The sequence below is a fragment of the Cyclopterus lumpus genome, chromosome 20 (genome assembly GCF_009769545.1).
Source record: "Cyclopterus lumpus isolate fCycLum1 chromosome 20, fCycLum1.pri, whole genome shotgun sequence".
Classification (NCBI taxonomy): Eukaryota; Metazoa; Chordata; class Actinopteri; order Perciformes; family Cyclopteridae; genus Cyclopterus; species Cyclopterus lumpus.
The window spans coordinates 13,059,700-13,079,822 of NC_046985.1; the positions used below are offsets into that span (position 1 = coordinate 13,059,700).

At 43.8% G+C, this 20,123-nt stretch overlaps 1 protein-coding gene across 1 annotated transcript in view; it reads right to left on the minus strand.

The window, feature by feature from the left end:
* Positions 1-19,938, minus strand: part of bmp6 (bone morphogenetic protein 6) — a 40,767-nt gene extending 20,829 nt beyond the window's left edge. Inside the window, exon 1 of the mRNA XM_034560248.1 lies at positions 19,029-19,938. Within this exon, the coding sequence (XP_034416139.1) occupies positions 19,029-19,437 (409 nt within the window). The 5' untranslated portion in view covers positions 19,438-19,938. The remainder of the gene's footprint in view (positions 1-19,028) is intronic.
* Between the last annotated feature and the right edge of the window lie 185 nt (positions 19,939-20,123).

Sequence of the window (20,123 nt, forward strand, 5' to 3'; positions counted from 1 at the left end):
TGAAAAAAATATATATATATATATATTTTTATGAAACCAGATGCATGCCCCTTTAAGAGGCAAAGGCAGGGAAAAGGTGCTGAAAGAAATATGTGTGAGTGAAAGTTGAGAAGGCTATCTGTGCAGAGGGAGGCCGGCGGCTCAGCAGACAAATACAAGATAGAGGAAGAGACAAAAATGAATCTGATAGTGATTGATAACCACGACCTCTGGAGTAAAAACAACTTAACATTGAAGGTTTGTGAGGACGCAGTCCCCAACTTGGTAGTTATGATGGAAAAGTAATGCGATTAAATCTATAAGTAGAATAAAAAGGAAGGAAGGATTTCCAGGAAGTTTAGCGGAAGCGGAGAGTAGTGTTCTTCGATGTGAAGCAGAAAAAGAGAGATTGTGCAGGAGGGGCCCTGGGGTGGTTGACAGGCTCACTCCTCCGTGGTCAGTGGTCAGCGAGTTTGCTCATACTCCTAACCCTGTCCAGCCAATCCCTCGGAGGGACAGCTGGCAAACAGCCGCCTGCATCAAATCCCTCCTGCTTTCTCTCACTCGTCCCACAAGCTCAGAGCAAAATAACCAACAGCCATCTTTTCTCACCGAAATGCTTTTTTTTCCGCCTGTCTTCAACACTCACTCTGTTAAATTAATTAAGGGAACGTTACGATGGTCTTCTCAAAGGTGATGATGTCGTCAGAGATCTATCCATTTCAGCAAAAGGAACTATTGAAAGGGTTCAGCTTGAAAGCTACATGAGTAATTTATTCTCATTGTGGTGCCGAGGCCTGTGCGAGAAACAACCACTCTAGGCATTCGACAAAGGTGTGACTTCTGGATATATTTTAGCGCTAAAATACTTTTACAGTGTTAGTGATGTAGACTTTTCTGTAGCAGCCAGTGTTGCAATGCAGATTACAAAGAACAGAGCACCTGTGACCCAGGTAATAAGAGTCTTAAGGGAGCTCTTATTAGATCTGTCAGTAAGATTTTACTAGGTACCAGTTTGATGACAGACGAAGAGATTTGCTTCATACGGCCAATTCAAACAGGGGCTTTTCATCCACCTACAGTTGCAGACAAGTAAAACACATGCAAATCCCTCCACGTCAGACAGCAGCATGCTGGACCAGTTCTATGTTTTTTTGAGCCACAAAACATTAAAGAAAGATGATTTAACGTTGGCTGAAAAGCTGCCACTGTGGCCACAAGTGGATTTTATAGGATAGTGGTACATTCAATTTCCCTTCATTTTCCAAGATTCTCCTTAGTCAGTTGCTTTAAAAGACACCAATATCACTTATCCTGATGATAGTGATTGAAATGGATCTGTTATGTACCAGGGGATGTAGCAGACTAATGCATTTCCACAAGCACATGGCAATTAGTTGTGCAGAAGTATGCATTTACTAACAACTAATAGAACGCTGTGGATTTAGAGGTCTTGCACAAGGACAGCTTAAAGGGAATTATTCAAGGAATTAAAAAAGCATCTTGCACTGTCCGCCTCACAATTATTTTAGAAAATATTGCCATAAAAGAACGTCGATATTTGATGATTCTGCAAAACACCCTCACGTTCAACAATATCTGTCAATTAGGGTTTGGTTGAGGTCAGGCCGAGAATGTGGTTATGCTGAATAAAAAATGAATTTTCATTGCAGGAGGTTAACTCCAATCTTCGTGATTTGGTCATGAAGATTAGCATGAAATGTAAATAATACCGTGCCAAGTGGATGGAATTCCCATAATGCACCTCACAATCTATGGTTTACTCTTCCTCCCAACAGCGAGGAGTGGATGTTGCAATTTACTTTGTACAGTTAAGTATGATTTAAAAGACATATCCATGCTCTGGCTTACTGTCCTTATTGCAATGTTTGGTTTCAGGCTTTCCACTCAGTGTCTCCTGGTAGAAATAGGATGATTGCTGTCGGAACCACTGACCTTGTTGAACTAACACGAGAACAAGAACCCAGTGTAGCTGTAAAAGAAGCTGAGGTTTCTCCTCAGTAGAGCAAAGATCCCACTACCTTCTCAATAAGCAAGCTTTGTGGAGGTTGTATGCACAGAGCATGCAAAAACTGGATTCCGAAAGACACTCACAAAAATCTCTGCATTCTAATATAATCTTTATTTGACTATTTCCTGTGACCCATAATGCATTACACTGATGTGGAGGATATGAGAGGGAGGCAACATTAGAGAATGAGGTAAAGGGGACAATAATGAAGCAGACACTTTCACAAAAAAAACAAAAAATCTGTCAACATTGTTGGAGACTTATATAAACCAATAATAAGGTTCTGGATGTGCAAAGCATGAAAATAATTCATTTGTGTTTACGTAATTGGAGCCCATCTGTTTTTTTTCTCAGACTTGATGGTTTCTGATGATAGGTCAGACATGTTCTTGTCTTCCATTCATCGCTAATTCTGCCAAAGTCCCTAATTAGTGGTTTGGCCCGTCAGGTTGACTTTCTTGGGGAACTTTTGCAGTTGATACAATAACAACTCTTCAGCGATCGCCACTATTTCATAAAGAAAAATCATATGCTGTAAACACCAGTCTATCTGAAGAGGCTCAAGACAGATTTTATACTTCAAACTTGTTAACCTTTGGCATCGAAGCAGCATGGAAAGATAAAACACAGAGACAGCTGTTTGAGTTCTGCAAAGCAGATGAACATTGGCAGCTTACAATGCACACACAAACAAACACTGCAGTGGTGTGAGCTGCCTGTGATGCCACGATGCTTGGCCGACACCGGGAGCCGTTTCCGTCCTCTGCTGAGTGTTTTGGCTCTTTGTAGTCAGGCAGCTGGCAGGCCAGCTCCCGGGGTCGATGTACACAGACCGAGGGGCTGTGAGTCCACGGGGAGTCGTCATTAACTTTGAGCAAGTGGGTGGGTGTGTATGTGGTTTTGTCTTTGGAGACTCATCCTATGCTCTGATCTTCCCCCCCTGACCCACCATCAAAGCCGACACACTGAGCTCCACAGGACCAGCCAAGGGCCACTGGCAAGAGCGAGAGTTTATGTCCAGTACATGTAAGCACAAACACACCTCTAGACATTTCATAATAGGGCTGACACACATGTAGGGAGGGTTGTTACACGCATATGGGCAGTGACATAGGTACTGATGAAATATCAAAGCATTACAGGATCCCCCCCCCCACACACACACACACACACAGTCAGAGGTCAGTGGTATGAGAACTCAGGGCCAGACAGGAGCATCAGTCCATAGCAAGGATATGAGGCAGTGAGACACGCCCTTTTGCAGACTGTCAAGCCCCATTAGCAAACATAGAACAGCAGCAGACAGCTTTACTCTCAATGTCCTGAAATCAGTACAGTAACAGTGAATACTAATTACTGTCCCGTATAGACAGACAAGAAATGTGCGTAATGCTCACCAGGCCGGGCACTTGTAAGAGTAGTACTTTTTCAAGTTTAAGTATTTGCAATAATTGTATATGAATAATTGTAATTTTTTACCAATAAAAACAGTGAGACAACCCACAGCCAGTCCAGGAAAGCATTTGTTTTCTGCTCAAATCAGCAAGTTTTGTGGTAAGATCCGGAGGTGCAGATGATGCGTTCAATGTTTCAAGCAGGCATGTTTGAAATAAACAACAAGCGCCTGGTACAGTGGTTAGCCGGCCAGTGCATTGCAGAAACGATTTTCCTATTTAGAGTAATCTTCGCTTCTCTACAGCACAGATTAGAAATTGTGGCATTAGTAAAAGTAATCGTGATTTCATTTGTTTTAAATTGTGTTTTTCATCATTGCACAATGACAAAGAAACAGTAACATGTATACATACTGAAATCCATCAGGTTTCACCCTTGAAAGCAATTCAACACTGTTCGTAATTACAATTTGACCGCTTAGTTACAGGAGCTTGTAATGACTACGCAAGGCAGGAGTAGCACCATGATGTCTGTATGACTGTATATTAGAAGTGGACATAGACAATGTTGTCCGTCGCAACAGTTTTGTTTCTGGCAACCAACAGTGACACGAGAGGGTGGCTCATAGTACAACCGACATTTTGAGGCAACCAAAACTAGTGCAATTAAGTTCCATGAACTGAACTATTTGACTCTAAAGAGACCATAATTTACTAAATGAACATCATGCTTTATTGAAGTAAACTTGAAAGAAGCGATTGTGACCATTAACTCATGTTTACAATATTTACTGAGGGAATACATTAAGTAAGAAGTGTAATGAGTCACCCCCTGATGGCTATTTAAAAGAATGCATACTTAAGGCACTTCCGCAATGACTTCCCTTTCCAGAGCCGGAGGTTGCCGCCTGGGTCAATCATTGTCAAAAAGCACAAACTAATACAGCCCTGCCTGAGAGTTTGCCTCCCTAAGCTGCATTTTCTCATCTTTCACAAACACAGACACAAAGGCATCAATAGCCTGGATATCCAGCCTGCTCCTCTTCCATTACCTCCCACAGGTTACACTACATAATGAGCTCACTGGTCAGGCATCCCCAAGAACAAAGGCCCCATTTAAACCATATAATCACATTATTCTACAGTCATCGTCCTCCATATATTCCTTGAAAAACCATTTGGGGTTTTCTAAAGACCCATCCAAAACCATGACACATAATGTCCGGCGTGCTATCCCAGGACACACACAAAGATAAAAACTAGCACGCATCCACCACAGAGTAAGAGAATCTGATTTTTGTTCCCACCATCCCGAGCTCTATCACCACTGTTCTGCATTCCATGCAAGATGATAAAATGAAGTCTGGACACACAACTATCTTTTGTCATTTTGAGATTTTTAGTGTGCAATGTGTGTGGGTTTGTGTGTGCCTAACTCCGAGGGTAGGCGGATAATTTGCTGTAATTGCTCCTCTGCTGGGGCTTTGCTAACAGATAGATATCCAAGGTATGGCTGCTGGACTGTGTAGTATCCGTTTTTTTTCTATCGATAGACTGACAGTTGAGCGGGAGCAGTCATCAGCTCTCTGTTGAGTCTCCAGTTGGCCTCAAGGTAGCTGCATGTGTCATACCTGTGTGTCAATAGGAGATTTTATTCCTGCTCCTCAAGCGCTATTACGTAGGATTAAGATGTGGAGCCACTAACTCAATTACTCGGCTTTTCCACTACAATGATGAACCATACCAGAGAGTAACATAAAGTAATGGTCACATAAATAAGATACGGTTAGGTAACGTAACATCAGGGCAGGTAAGGTAACATAAGGTAAGGTCATGTAGCGTAATCCATGATGCAGCACATAAAGTGGTACAAGGAAAATATTTAAAAAATGAAATAAACTCAAATAAGCACAGCAAGTATGAAAGTAAAAAAAGAAAAAGCTACATGATTCAGTGTAGTGTTTGCGACAGGATGCTTCGGTAATACAAGCAGACTATGGTCTGCTTGTATTACCGAAGCATCCTGTTGTAAAAACACAACGGTGCAAAAACGACTGAATGCCAAAACCTAACAAATTTGTAAAAGTTCAGGTTATGATTGTACAAAGCTTGTTTTCTGTGTGTGTGTGCGTGTGTGCGTCCGTGTGCGTCTGTGGGTGTGTCTGTGTAAAGGGAGGAGCCTTGTGAGTGCACGTTCATAATTATTCAACCTTTTTTATCATCATGTGTACAACATGCGTGTCTGTTTGAAGCGACACGTCCTCTGCTGTTTTCATGGTTTAAGGTCGCCTTTGTAGCCTTGGTGGTCTCATAAAATGGTGCTCTGCAAACTGAAGAATACACAGCCCTGGTGTTACCTCAGTGGGCTAAATACATGAAATCGAGTTAACTGTGTGTGTGTGTGTCTGCGTGCGTGTGCGTGTGTTTGTGTGTGTATGTGTCAGTGGTTAGCAAGTCCGTCTTTCAATCAGAGGATCGCCGGTTCAATCCCCGCCTCTGCTAGCCCTAGTCGATGTGTCCTTGAGCAAAACACTTAACCCCGGATTGCTCCCCGTAGCTGTGACTACGGTGTATGATTGTAAGGGAGGAGCCTTGTGAGTGCATGTTCATAATTATTCAACCTTTACACCCATGTCTATCATCATTTATACAGCATCTGTGTCTGTTTGAAGAGTCTAAATGGCCGCAGAGAAACACTCATTGACTCATTGACATTAATGGCCAGTTGCGATTTCCCCAAAGCCCCAGTAAAATCAAGTGTTTGTTTCATTGGACACCAATTCGAGCCAATGAGCTGTCAACAAAAGACAGTGCAACATCTTTTTCACATTCATCAGGAAATTCCACAAAGTCAGGAAAGAAATGAGCTGAAAAATAAACAACCCCCTTTTTTTCCACTTTATGTGATGTTAATAAAAATGTAATTCTACAGTAAAGCAGCTGTCACAACAGCCTCTGGTCAGACTAATGGTGGCCTATACTTCGCTTCAACTTAGATCGGCGGTCTTCGCACGGGACTTGGTCTTGTGGACGGAAGAGCCAGATGACTTCTCAAATCCACAGTAGTGGAAAGAGCAAGCTCAGTAAAAAGCCACAAAATGACTGTGAGAGGAGTAAATGTAATTAGTTATTTGTAGTCTTTACAATCCTTCAGCAACAGACAGAAATAAGGATTCAGTCCTGCCATTTTGGTCACAAAGGTGCATTTTAAATTTGAAGATTCGAAAAACTGAATACACTCTTGCTGCTAGTTGGACTCTTTGGATTAAAAGCACAACATTTCTTCTGTAGCCTGGTGCATGAGTCAATGTTGTTCCTTCTCCAACATCTTGTTCTCTTTGGGGCCCGATTTGGGGGAAATATTACTGGCTGTTTCATTTAGATGCCGACAAGAAAATAAACGCAACCAAACAGTCATAAACAAAACCAGTGACACTAAACACTGCACCGTCTAACGTATGTAACGAACAACAACAATCCCAAACCAGAACCATTAATCTCGCAATACACTGCGCATTGATACATTGTTTAGTGTTGGTCAGATTGTCGGGATTTGGATGTCCTTTGGTTGCCATCGGATACCGGAGAAAAACATTTAGGAAGCCAGCAGAGGTTTGTCTGGGTCTGCTATTCTCTGCTATAAAATAGAAGTTGCTGCCGATCTATGAGCGACCTTTGAAGATAAAGTGATTGTTGACAGTTGCTGTGTAACAAAAGCAAATCTCCAAATGTAGGAGGTAGAGCCATAATAGTTTTCTAAGATGGCATTAAATTCAGTATTTATTGGGGAAATCAGTGACCAAGGCATAAATAAGGATTGATCGTTTGAAAAAAGAAACCTCTGATCTGGTTCCTTCTTCCTGCAATATTATCTGTCCTTGATGTTTGGCTCCATTTCCTCTGAGTTTTATATGACTGATGATGACTGCTTTCCTCTCGGGGGCTGACCACAGGGCTCCCTCGGCTGCTTTAGAGATCGCCACCATCCAGCGCTAAGTTAATGTTCCGTAAACAGCGATGCACTCCCATGGTTTTTGAAGAGAGTCCATTTTGAGCAAAACAAAACATTTCTGTGGGTTTAAAACTTTTTCACGAGGCCTCATTATATTTATGGCACGCCAATACAGGTATGATGGCCCTCAAGAAGCCCTTTTTATTGGCCTGTCAGGCTTTGTGGGAAACCCTCTGAAGACTCATCACACTGGTGTGGGTCTCTGTGTGGGCTAGTCTTGGTAGGTATTCTGTGAAGGCTGCTTATTTGCTATTTTCAAGCTGCTTTATCTATAGTTGTTGCCTGTACGTGTGTGCCTTTATCTGTCTGACGACTCGTATGTTTGTGTGTCTTATTGGTCCATGTGCTTCTATCGACATGCAGCAGTGCAGGCAGCAACGAGGCCTGCTATAGTGATCTGTGGTTGGGCAGCAGGTGTGTGTGTCTGTGTGTGTGTGTGCGTGTGTGCGTGTGTGTGTGTGTGTGTGTGTGTGTGTGTGTGTGCGTGTGTGCGTGTCTGAGCTGGGCCAGTCTGGTCCCAGATTTAGAGGAGGAAGCCGGTGTCAGGGCCAGGAGATGGATCTCTCCTGAGGGATCCGATAAATAAGGAAAAAATATCTTTGAAAAAGGAAAACGCAGCTGTTTCCAAAGGAGAAATCAAACATATTGGTGGCTTTGGATTCCACAGCCACAAGGTAGAAGGCCGGCTCACTCTGTGATGATGATGGTACTCCATTTCCTCTCCCTTTCACTATGAACGTCTCCTTTTCTCTTCCTTGTCCACTTCCACGTACATCTTTTCTTCCCCCGTTCTGTCTCCACGTCTCCCAATCGTCACATCTCTGTCTGCCTTTCTTTCCCCCTGCACTCTCGCTATCATGAAGACAGCCGGGCCAAAGTGCGATTCCCTTTGGAAAGTCGGTGGTGACCACAACGCATTTCAGCAGCTTAAAGGGAGAGCATATGATCCACTGATAAATCAGTCTGGGCCAGCTTCAATCTCCCCCTGGGCTGACTTACATGTAAGACCTAGTGCTTGTTTTACACACAGGCACAGCTCCAAAAACAGCGACTGTAACCAGATACCTGGATATTTAAAAAGCAGGTGGGCTTTGAGGAAAATCAGGAGAAAAATAATCAATATTTCAAATAATACATCTGTCCAGGATGTCAACATAATATTGTTGACATGAAAGTGGAGAGAACTTTTGTTTTTGACTATAACTTTGTGTTATTTCAGTATGGGGGGCACCTGCTCTCTAAATGCTTTTGTACAATTCAGGTGTGGTCAGTGGGTTTTTAAAGCCTAATGTAAAAACAAAATGAACTATCTACTTGATTTAGTTTTTTTAAATGTTTTTTCCTATTATATTTTGGGGTGTCATTATAGATTTAATCCCATTTAGGTTTAAAAAAAATAAAAAAGGTATAATCATCTGTCAGAATCAGTGGAGAACAGAGACTGATAAACATGTTCGAGAATTTGGTTTGTTACAACTTGATTCTGATCCAGATAAATGTTCAGCCACATATTCTAAACTACATTATTTATAGGTGAAAACTGAAAGCGAGTGCACCTAAAACATTGATGATGACCCCTCATTGGACAGGGATGCAAGTGCAACTACAGTAAGTAGAAAATAAGACCCAACTATAAATAAACCGGAATTAACTTTGAATATGATACTTCCGACTAGTTGAAGTACGGCACCGAAAAAAAGGCACCGACAGCAGATGCACAGCTAAAAATGTGAGACTTCCTTTTGGAAAAGGGATTCATACTGGACTTTTCAGTCAGATAAGGTATCCAGGAGGTGGGGAAAGTATCCGTACAGGAGGAAGGACTGGGCAGAGTTTCCCCTGCACATCCTTAGTGATAAGATCCTCTAATCCAGAAAGCCTCACGGCACTGGGAGTGGATACATTTTTGTTAGGGGTGGCCTCATTGGGAGTCAAACCCCTAACCTCCACTGAGATACGCATAGCATCTTACGTCTTTCTCACCTGACTGTCCTATCTTTATTTTCTGTGTTTGCAGTTTCAACACCTCCTTGTACTTTCTTCTGTCACCCTATTATTGTTTCAGTGATGCAGGCCGTGGTTGGAGGCCTCAACTCCCTCTCTACCTCCCACCACTTTTTTCAAGGGATGATGCATTGAATTAGAAAAGCGGACTGGAAAAGTAAAAAGTCAATTACCGAAAAGTAAAAACAATTGTGATATACAGTGATCTTAAGATTACACCCTTTATTATTCTCCGATAGACTCAGCATACTTTATATGCGTGTCTTGCCACTCGTCCTCCTCTGTGCTCTTTTCCTCATCTCTCTCCTCCGCCCTGCTTGCCTCCCTCCATCCCTCCCGTCTCCGACTGTTTTCCTGTCAGTATCATGTTTGGAAAGTCAGCCCGCGGGTCAGCCTGGGGCTCGTAAATTTGTCAGCGGCAGCGCGGTTGAAAGGGAGGCTACTTGCTCGGGAGGGTCAGGAGCATCTGTGCTCACATGGGGCCTTTTTCTCACTGTGGACCCACGGTTGTTGTTTCAGGCACGTCCTCTATGGAGAGACGACCATCCTGGGAACATGTGAGGGGCCGAGGGGTGCAGCGTTCTCTGTGACACCAGTATGTGATGTTAAGGCTTCTTGTATAACGAGGTGGGAGTTCTTGTTGTTGAACAAGTACATTCAAATACACTCCAATTATCAGTGCAGACGCACACAAGTCACATGTGTCTGTATTTGCGTACTTGTTAGGACTTTGTGAGTGACTGCATTCATTCCCTAACCCTTGACCCTGACCTTTGAGCTAAACTCCCCCCTAACACACTCATCACTGTCAAATGAACAGCTATTGTTGATCCACTTTAGGTTTCTGGGTACAATGTGTTTTATGGTAGTGTATTTTTCTAATCTGTAAGAATAACTGGCCAAATGATATTTCCGTCTACCACAGGTGCAATAGACTTTGATATTTGCTGGCTGTTAAAATACATACATATGCATATAAAAACAACAACACTAGACCAAAATGCAGTGCAGCCACAATACACATTTAACACCCCTCTTGCCCAAACTAAATTCAACACATCTGACTCATTTCAACAGGTTTACATCTGTACAGAAAATAAATAATCACAACTAAGACCAAAACAAGCTGGTTCTGGGTAAAGAAAAGGAGCCTCCTGGGAGACTTGGATCATCACTGAACAACATTGTCTTCTGAACATAACTATTACATGTGTAACAACAACCTTCAAGTCATGGCATGATGCTAACAGCAACGGGCCAACACACTGGACCATGCCAGCAACTCTGTGAGTCTGTGCTGGTTAGTCGAGGCATTTCATTAAAAACTGAATATATCAGCTGACGCGAAACCAAAGTCCGTGGGCTTCAACCTCTCGGACTGAAGGTCTGTATAAATTGTCATGACAATCCATCCAAGGGATGTTGAGATATTTCCATCGGGACCAAAGTGTTGGACAGACCGGCCGACATGCTGCTAGCATGGCATCATATTTCTACTTGTTCTGACTATTAAATATCTCCACAAGGACATTTGCGTACACATAAATATGTATCCGCGGCTTGCAGGACAAACACACACTCACACCCTCCTTCCTCTGTTCCGTCAAGGTCACCAAAGGCTTTAAATCACCTTGCATCTGTCCCAGAGTGTCTCACCCCTCAAGCATCCACCGGGTGTGCCTTTTCCCTTTTGTTTCTTCCCTCCTTTCTCTCTCTTCCTCTATACGTTTTTCATCTACTTGAGATAAATCCCCGGTGGCTTCCCGGTGGCTTCACAGAGGAATGTGACAGCAGGAATGTTTGCCGTGACATTTACGTCGCTCCTGTCGGCAGCGGTCATCTCCATTACCAGAACGAGCCTCTCCGGCAGGGCAAGAGACGGGGTCACTACGATAATGGACGGAGTTCACTGGGCACACGAGGACACGCCGATCCGGAGTTCAGCGGTTCACAGGTTCACAACCTTTTTTAACACCGGGATGGACGAGGAATTCCAAAGACATACCAACTAGTGTTTACAAAAAAAACGAATCGTACGCCCAGCACTGTGTGACCCTGCAACGTCAAATGGATCCTCATACAGATTTCGACAATGTCAACCAACGAGTCCGATAGAGATTTTATTGATGTAAATGCAAAATAGACGCAGAATACTCCTGAAGTCCTGAAATAACACGAGTATGGAATGAAGTGTCTGTAGAAGTACACTGAGGTGAGATTCTTTATGCATGTTTTATTCATTTAAAATCATGGCATGGTGGGACACCCACCATGATACTTGGTATTGGATCGAAACCCACAGTTAGTTCTGTCTCCCACTCTTATCAGCATTTCCTTGAGCTGTGTTTACAGTGGCAAATGTTTCCCTCACTTATTCTAACAGGGGCCATTTCTAACTGCTGTGAAGCTGCAAAACTGTGAGCGATTATATCACTAATATTGTCGTTTAAAAACAGAAGATGAATGTCGGCTTCAAGCACAAGTGTGTCGCGATTCACAGCTAAATAACCGCTAATGTTGATGCAGTTTGCACTAAAGCCACCGACGACATCTCCACGTAGCATCCTATTATTTTGCTCTTTCAGTCACTTCAAACCTCATCACTCAAACTCAGCCCACAGGTGTGTTTAACTTTCGACAGAATGGGTTTGGTGGCTTTGGTTACGCAGTGTTCTGGGGAAAACGCAGGAATCAAAACAAAGAGACACATTTGTTTGCGTCTTTTGCCTCTCTGTTTCCTTCCTTGTCTCTCTCTTTCACATATACAAACTCTGTATATACAAACACAGCCTCGCACAAGCACACACACACACACACACACACTAATTCAAGGTTAATGATCTCCTCTGCGTGGCCTCCTCATAGACAGTTAAACACAAGACAAAGGATGACAGCTTTATGGCGCTTTTAGCAGGAAAGAGACATGCAGGAGTAAACACTCTCTCTCTTCGCCTCTCCTCGTTTTAAGCCCACAAACTCAGAAGCACATGTACTGATACAAGCGGTTACAACGATCCCTAAACACGCATGCCAGACTACAACCTTTGTTGTCGGGCTTTTTTATCCCTACGACAACAACACAGTGAAAAGACATGATTGCCCACACTGACATATGAATATTAGACTTAATGTGCACTTGCGTGGAAATTTGTAAGTAGCTGCATAGACATGCTTACTTATGCTTTCGGTTTAAATACATGGGATTTGAAAAAAGATGGGTAGAATGGTTGTTATGACAACTCAAATATTAACAACTAACCGATTTGTCATCAAAAAAAGATCATTAAGATCTATTACAATAATGTTCATAAATTTAGTAAGATGACATATTGATGGAATAAAAGATCTCTTGAAAAAGTTTCTCATTGCTGTAGATAGCTTGTTTTTCTTTTGAGTCTGGAAAAGCCTTTAAAACTGGATTTGGACCACCAGACTATCCAGTGAAACCAATACCGTAATCAATTTCTTTCATACTGAGCCAGTAGAGCAATATATCATGCATCTGTTTATGTGAGCTCCTGGAGAAGGCCATCATATCAACCTGTTTCTGATCAGCTGCCTCCTGTTGCACAGAATGCGGTCAAGATTTATTTTCTGAGGTTTACAGCAAAGGTTTGACGCAGGGCAAAGTGAAAGATGTGTAGAGGCAGACGGATGCGGGGAGAAAACAACAGATGTGTGCGAGGACAGCGAAGCTCTGCCCCGTCCTGCTTAAAGCACGGCAGAACAAACAGACCAAATTCCTCCATGCCTGCACCCAGAGGTGATAAATGGGAGCAGCGGGCCCTAATCAGATGTTCCGCCAGGGCTATCTGCTCCGTTCGATAGATCGTTACCAGCCGCGAGTGTGCCGCACTTCACCTCCTTATCTCGTCACACTCCTCCATCCCGCGCGCCACTATCGCTCCCAACTGGAATGTTCGATGAAGACACGCGAGACAGGACGGGGAGAAGAAATGAGGACAGAGAGAACAAACAAGGCAAGACGTGTAATCTCTGTACTTAGCCCCAATCTATGATGCCATCTCGTCCAGTTGGAGAGTTATGGCGTGAGAGGGAGCGATATCATCGGGGTGGGTGGGCGCGTGGGGGGGGGGGGGGGGGTGTTGGACGGATGTGTGCGAAGCTGGATGTTAAGAGCAGGGCGTGTGACAGAGACGACTTCAAGTGTAAATGGAATGCTCTCTTATAAATGGCTATCTGCTGACCTTTAAGGTCAACCAACCCTGTGTGTGTACATCTCCATCTATGCATTCACCCGCAGCAAAAGGTTAGCTGCTTCAATTCCTCCACCGACTGAGGACAATACTGACAGGAGTAATGCACATACTCAGACACACTGTGAGAACAATAGAGTTGTCCCGTAACACCTCGTCATTTACGACAGACATGGAGCTGGACTGGAAAACACATATTCGGGTTAACCAGAGACGTTTCCCCCATCAACCCTATTTCTTTCTTGAGGCGGTTTTGCCAAAGAGTTGACAACCAATACAATCCAAACATGAGAAAAAGGAAGCACTTTAAAACACTGTAACTCAATGAGCAGAATTATTTGGATTTCTTGGGCCGTTCTTGAACATCACTGCAAGTTCGAGCTAAACTTGTAGCGGCAGTGAAATATCTGATACTGTAAACAGATGAAAACAAACATGGAGGTTTGTAGTTTGTTAATGTAACTTTTCTCACCATTGCAGGAAGGTTTCGACTGCCAAGTTTATGTCTCAGAAAAGATCCTTTAGTCCGCCGCAGCATATCTTGAATTCCTCGCTTAACTTCTGGCTAATATTGTTTACGGTATGCTGGAAGTTGAGGTGACGTGACGGGTGGTCCTCTGTTCTGTTCTGTTCTGGTTTCTGAGGCTTTGCAGGAAGTGTTTCGAGACGGTTTAGTGAACATTTTCCGAAGCTCCCTTCTGCATCAAACAACTCACTCTTTGATCGAAGCCAACTAATTATTTGATCATGCTGGGGCTTTGGGACATGTTTCGCAGCAAAGGAAGTGGCTTACCTGGGCTAAGGCGCTGAGAAATGCAGCCAGGCATCATAAGACAAGGAAAACAGCCGCTTAATAAGGGCATTTCATTTCAGAATAAGCCCAGGGACGTCTGCGCCCGGTTAATCTCCCGAAAACCCACTTCTTAAAGCTGTCTGGCTTGTTTGCCTTTAAAGTGCGGGAGGTAGGGTAGTAGAAAGCTTGGCTGTTGACTTTGGTAAGAGGTGAAGTGACAGCTCAGCTATTGCCATGCAATGGGGTGTGCAGAGACAGAGAGGAGAAGAAGAAGAAAAGGAGAGAGCAGTCATGATGACAGACGAGTGCACAAAAGCATAACATGATGGTATAATATTTGAGCTACAGGACGCAGGTATGATTTATGTCTTCAGACTTGGAACAGCCTTAAAATGGGCTGCAACAACTTTACAAGTACAGCCACTTTATGCATCTTGGGCAGATTGGATAGCTGTCTGATATCAAAACTGTTTTTGAGACAGATTAAGAGGCTGAGAGATTAGATGAGGGAACAATGGTCTCGCTCAAAGTCCATCCAGCTAAATTATAGTTGTTGTTAATTGAATATGTATATACTGTGAAACTACAAAGTCCTTCTGTCGGTACCAAACTGCTTCAGGTGCTTATAGTAGTTATTATTATAGTAGTAGACCATGATTTTATCATTTAGCCAGGGAAAACCAAGAGAAATGCAATCACATCTATGATCTGGTCAACGGAGACACATGTATGTCTTTATTAAAACTCATCTGGATTTTATTCAACAGTAAAACACTTGAAATGACAAGTGTAAATAGGGGTTTAGAAGAGAAAACAGGAGGGTGGGGTCAAGCTTACCTGTAAACATCGAAAGGGTATTTAAAAACTGGAGGAAATGTAGAACAAGAATTACTTTAAAACCATGAATGGATTTTCTTGGATTATTATGGGACCTTCCCTCCTGGTGAGACCCAGCACACAAACATGCAATGGGAGCTTTGGCTGCGCTCTGAGCCAAGCCGAGCTCAGAGAGGCCTCCGCACCTGTCTGTCTGGTTGGCACGGAAGAGCAACGTCAAAGCAACCTCATCACAGTTAAACGCAGATGACACAGGACCAACATTTGGAGTTCCTGCTCTGTGACCCGTGAAACCAAAGCCATTTCTGTGCATCCTTGACTCACCATAACCACGAGGTAACAGCTCAACCACGAAAGCTAGACCTGATAGGAATAGCTCATTTCCCCTTGCAGGCTATTATAGCACTCACTGTGGCTGCGGATATTTGCTCAGCAATGTGTCTCATTAATTGAGGGAGCATTGACCTCTTTGTTTTCGCGCTTCTTACCAATATTGCTCAGTGTCTCCCAATTCACTGCACAACATATTACCTTGTGGGAGATTAATAGAAGGTCTGTAACCAGAGACCAGCATCCAAGAAGGGTGGGTCATCCTTTTTCCATTAAATATGTCTCAACTGGAGTTCTCCTAAAAGATTCTAATTAGAAAGACGCATTTGAACAGAATACTGCACAGTCTTCTCTGGATTCCCTGCACATATAATATATACTAAATGACATGGATGTGTTTCTTTAAAAGATGATCTGTTTCCTCTTATCAATAAAATGGGGAAATCCCTTTATGTTCAAATTCCATGTGTGCCTGGAGAGAGATCCCGGGCTGTCCGAAGGTGTCCCTCCGAGTTTTCTTGTAAATAAACAAAGATTCTTTTTACATTCAGTGTTACTCGCCAAAATGCCCTGTGTGCATTTTCCTCTTCATAAAACATCAGCAAATCTGATATTACGGCATCCTGTGTTGTTTACATCCATGTTAACAGCTTGCTGTCTTCTTGGCTGCCTTTGCTGGTGCATTACAGCATATCTTGGCAAATCAGCATCGCCTGCAGATCAGTGGAATTGCAAGAAGCCGATGACAGGAATGTGTATTTAAAATGGCACAGAGGCCAACAAAACAGCTCCCTAGCGCTAGAGAGGTCTGAGACTCCACAGGGAGCCTTGAACAGTGGCCGCTCCCGTTCCCCCGAGGAGCCTGCTGTGTATTGGGGCATGTTAGGAGCTGCAGCGTGTCACACAGCATGAGTCATTCAGCACAGAGTGTCACTTCACTGGACCTCAGTGGAAAACGGGACGTCCGCAAGGCAAACAGTGATGCACGCGCTTTTCTAGGAATGAAGATGAAAAAGGAGCTGGAAAATATACTTCTCAACCCACAATTTTAAGTTTTCCACCACTTGCTTAGCTCTTTTCTGTTTTCTTTTTTTCCTCAATGGGTCATTCTGAACAAGTGATGAAAGCTAAGGAGAATGGATGACTGAACAAGAGGTCGACATAAATCATGCAGAGGGTAGGAGGGGTGGGGGGGGTGGGGGGGCATATGGTTCGCAGAGAGCACTTGAGACTGGATGTAACGCAGGGGCTCTTAAATCTATTGGAAGCTCAAGAGAATCCCCTCAGAAAATGAGCTCTCTATCTGTGCTACTGCCGCAGCTGGCTGTGAAAGACATCAGTTGACGCCGAAGCTTAAATCACTGTCAGCGTTTTATTTGCTATGGGTCAGTTTAAAGTCTGAGATTCTTACATGTACACCCAGGGAGGATATGCTGGTGTAAGAAAGGTGACTCCAGCGTTAAATCAGATCATCAGTGTAAACGGAGCCGCTACATTCTTCCTTGCTTTGATTCGGTTTCACAAACACCGATTACGACGTGAAGGTGCCTCTCGGTGAATAAATCTGCTTTAGGCTTGGCCTGTTAATCCTGCGCCATGTTTTTCATCGTTTCAGACCGATTGATGTCTTCTCCGCTGTTCTTCTTTTCATTTATCTTGATTCTAATTTGTAGTTTCACTTTGGACACACGTGAAATCCAGATTTTTAGTCTGGTTTAGAATCAAGAAGGGACCACCCAGGAGTGTTTCGGGCCTCTTTCTACTATAGCTTTCTAAATCCCGGCAATCGAGCTGGAGACACATTAAAAACTAATCGTATGGCGATGACACACGGTAGTCGTGCAAGGTCTTATTTGCAAAGCAGATGGAAAGCCTTGGCCTGTCCAACATTAATTACAATCACATTCAGGGAGGAAGCCGTCCCTCCTCCAGGGCGGTCAGGACTCTGTGTACGGCTGGAAGAGATGGCAACCTAATCCCCCGGTCACCGCAGAAATCTGAGGGAATCGTCAAAAGATGCACAGGACGCGATTAATCAAAGTCAAGAGCCAGATGTGCAACAACACAGAATAAACCCAAACTGACACAGCACAGGAATACCAAAACCACAGACACACAAACACCACGCCGCCACCATTACACTCCCACACAGAAGCCAACAGAGTGGCTTCGATATTTGAGGCCAAAGCGACGGCCTCCTGAATATCTGGTTTTCATCACCGCATGTTGCCACACCAATACTCAGAGGACCAATAAGTAGAGAAACATTTTTTGAATTTTTTTTTCTAACTCCAAAACTATTCCTCTTCTTCTTAATGCGTATGACTGAATCACTATTAAATTGTTTTATAAAGGTGAGGTCTAAAATATTTCAAGGACTTCCTGTTTCAGTGAAAGTCCGAAAAAACATGAGCCCTCGTTCTTTAGCAGTGATACTTTCTCACTGCTCTCATGGCTGCATCATGACAATGCCCTTAGTTTCCAAGAAGAATGACAATCAATCTGGATTTAAGCCTCCTTGTCCACAAGCGCCTCTGTTTATCTTCAGGCACTTTGTTTACAGTCTCCCAGTAAACACTGGAGCTGCTAATGGAAGGAAGGCCTTTGGGCTTTTATGTTCCAAACTCGTTATGATTAAAGTGTCCCTCTTTATCGTCACTGGAGCTAATTAAAGACAAATCTGCTTGAGTAACACAAACATTGCGACGCAATTTACGCACAGAAACCGCAACTCGCTGCGCTGGAGGTCAACAGCAGGAATAGCCCGTTCTATACAAATACCCGCGGTGGTGGTTGATGACTTGTTAAGGATACAAGGTCTATTATGCGAAGACATACATCATGGAGTAGATTGCACAGCAGGACTGATCACAGAATTGTGGTCTTATACATGAGCCGAGGAGAGCCAATCTACCCGGAAAGGACGTGTAACAACAAATCTGCCCGAAACAATACAAACCTCATCAGTTTTTCTATTCCACAGAGGAGATGAGGGAGTCGGTGTGGCCTCTGTGCCGTTCACACAATGAGCTAAGGGACGTTTTACCAGACGTGCGTACTGGTGCGTCTGTTGCGCGAGCACCCTGTGATTAAATTAAAATGTGGGTCAACTATGCACTCCAGGTGTCTTCAAAGTCCAACGTGAGAAAGAACAAAATAACTGCTTCTAAGATGCTGATCCATATGCGTCTTTTCAAAAATCACATGATAACATGTTGTCGTTTGTAGGCTTTTTCCGAGCGAGCCTCCGCTTCAACCTTGCTCATGCCAAACACCTGTTCACCCGTAGTTCAATCTCGCAAAATGAGATTTTCCATTTGATTTATCGTTATAACAACGTGGGAAGATTTAAAAGTGTAATAATCCCACAGGAGCGCAATTACGCACACACACAAACACCGATACATTCAAATAATGTCAGCTAACTTACGTTGGTTAACGAAGCTCATCACCATATCTGCGTCATTTAGAAAGGACGTTTCTTGATATGTGGCAAGAGGAGGACTCTGGGTCGTCCGCATGGACTCATACCGGTCCAGGATGCCCTCAACTTGGCTCTTCTCCTCGCTCGATATGGTGTTGTATAAGTCCAACATGAAAAGTGGAGCGGAGTTGTATTTTCCGTGTGACAGATGCGGTCTCGGTCTGTGTGGCAGCCCGAGGATGGACAGGATCTCTTTCTGCATCTCCCTCTTCTCGTGCGTCCGCAGCCGCCGGTGGATGAACCCCGGGTGCACTTCGTTGTTTCCATCCAGTGAATAATTACTCCCCGCAACCAGGAACATGCAGTAATAAGCGCTGCACCACAATCCGACCAAGGCGAGCCAGCAGCTGGTCATGGTGTTGTCCCGCTGTGCTCTCCGGCGTCCCAAGTGTGTATGTCTTGGAGCTTCAGTTGCCTATCCAAATATAAAATAGGCGTAATGGTAACCAAAGTCCGTCGGATCGCGCGGTTATCTGTCACAGCCGCAGATCAAAAGCGAGAAAAGCTTTGCGAATCAAGCCATTTGAAATACTTCCTAAAGAGAAATGTGCAAAATAGTGTCGGTCCTGCTTTCATTTCTGATTCCCGTCGCGCGCTGTGCTGCTTCAGGATAGAGTGCACCATGAGAAACTTTATTCTGAGCGCTGCGGAAAGTCGGTCAAAAGACACCGTTTGATACGATGTTCTTAAATAGTAGAATAAGTCCACAGACCGAAGCCATGTTACTGAAGCGGACGTGTTTGCTCTCCAACCAAATAAGAAGCTCCAACGTTGCGCACTGACAAAAGCCGCCCTTTAATAGTGGAAGTGGTGTCGGCGACGCTCATCTACTCCTGCGAGCTGAGTGTGGGAGTCTAACAGGAATCAGCAGGTTGCAGTCCATAATATGCGCGCGCGTGTACGTGTACGTGTGTGTCTGTGTTCAGAAACCGCCCATTCCGTGCGCACTTAGCCAGAGGTGGAGCTCTTCAGGCTACAAGGACAGCTCCAACACCATATTTCCATATTTTGTTCGCAGCAGCTCGTCTGTTCGAATAAAAA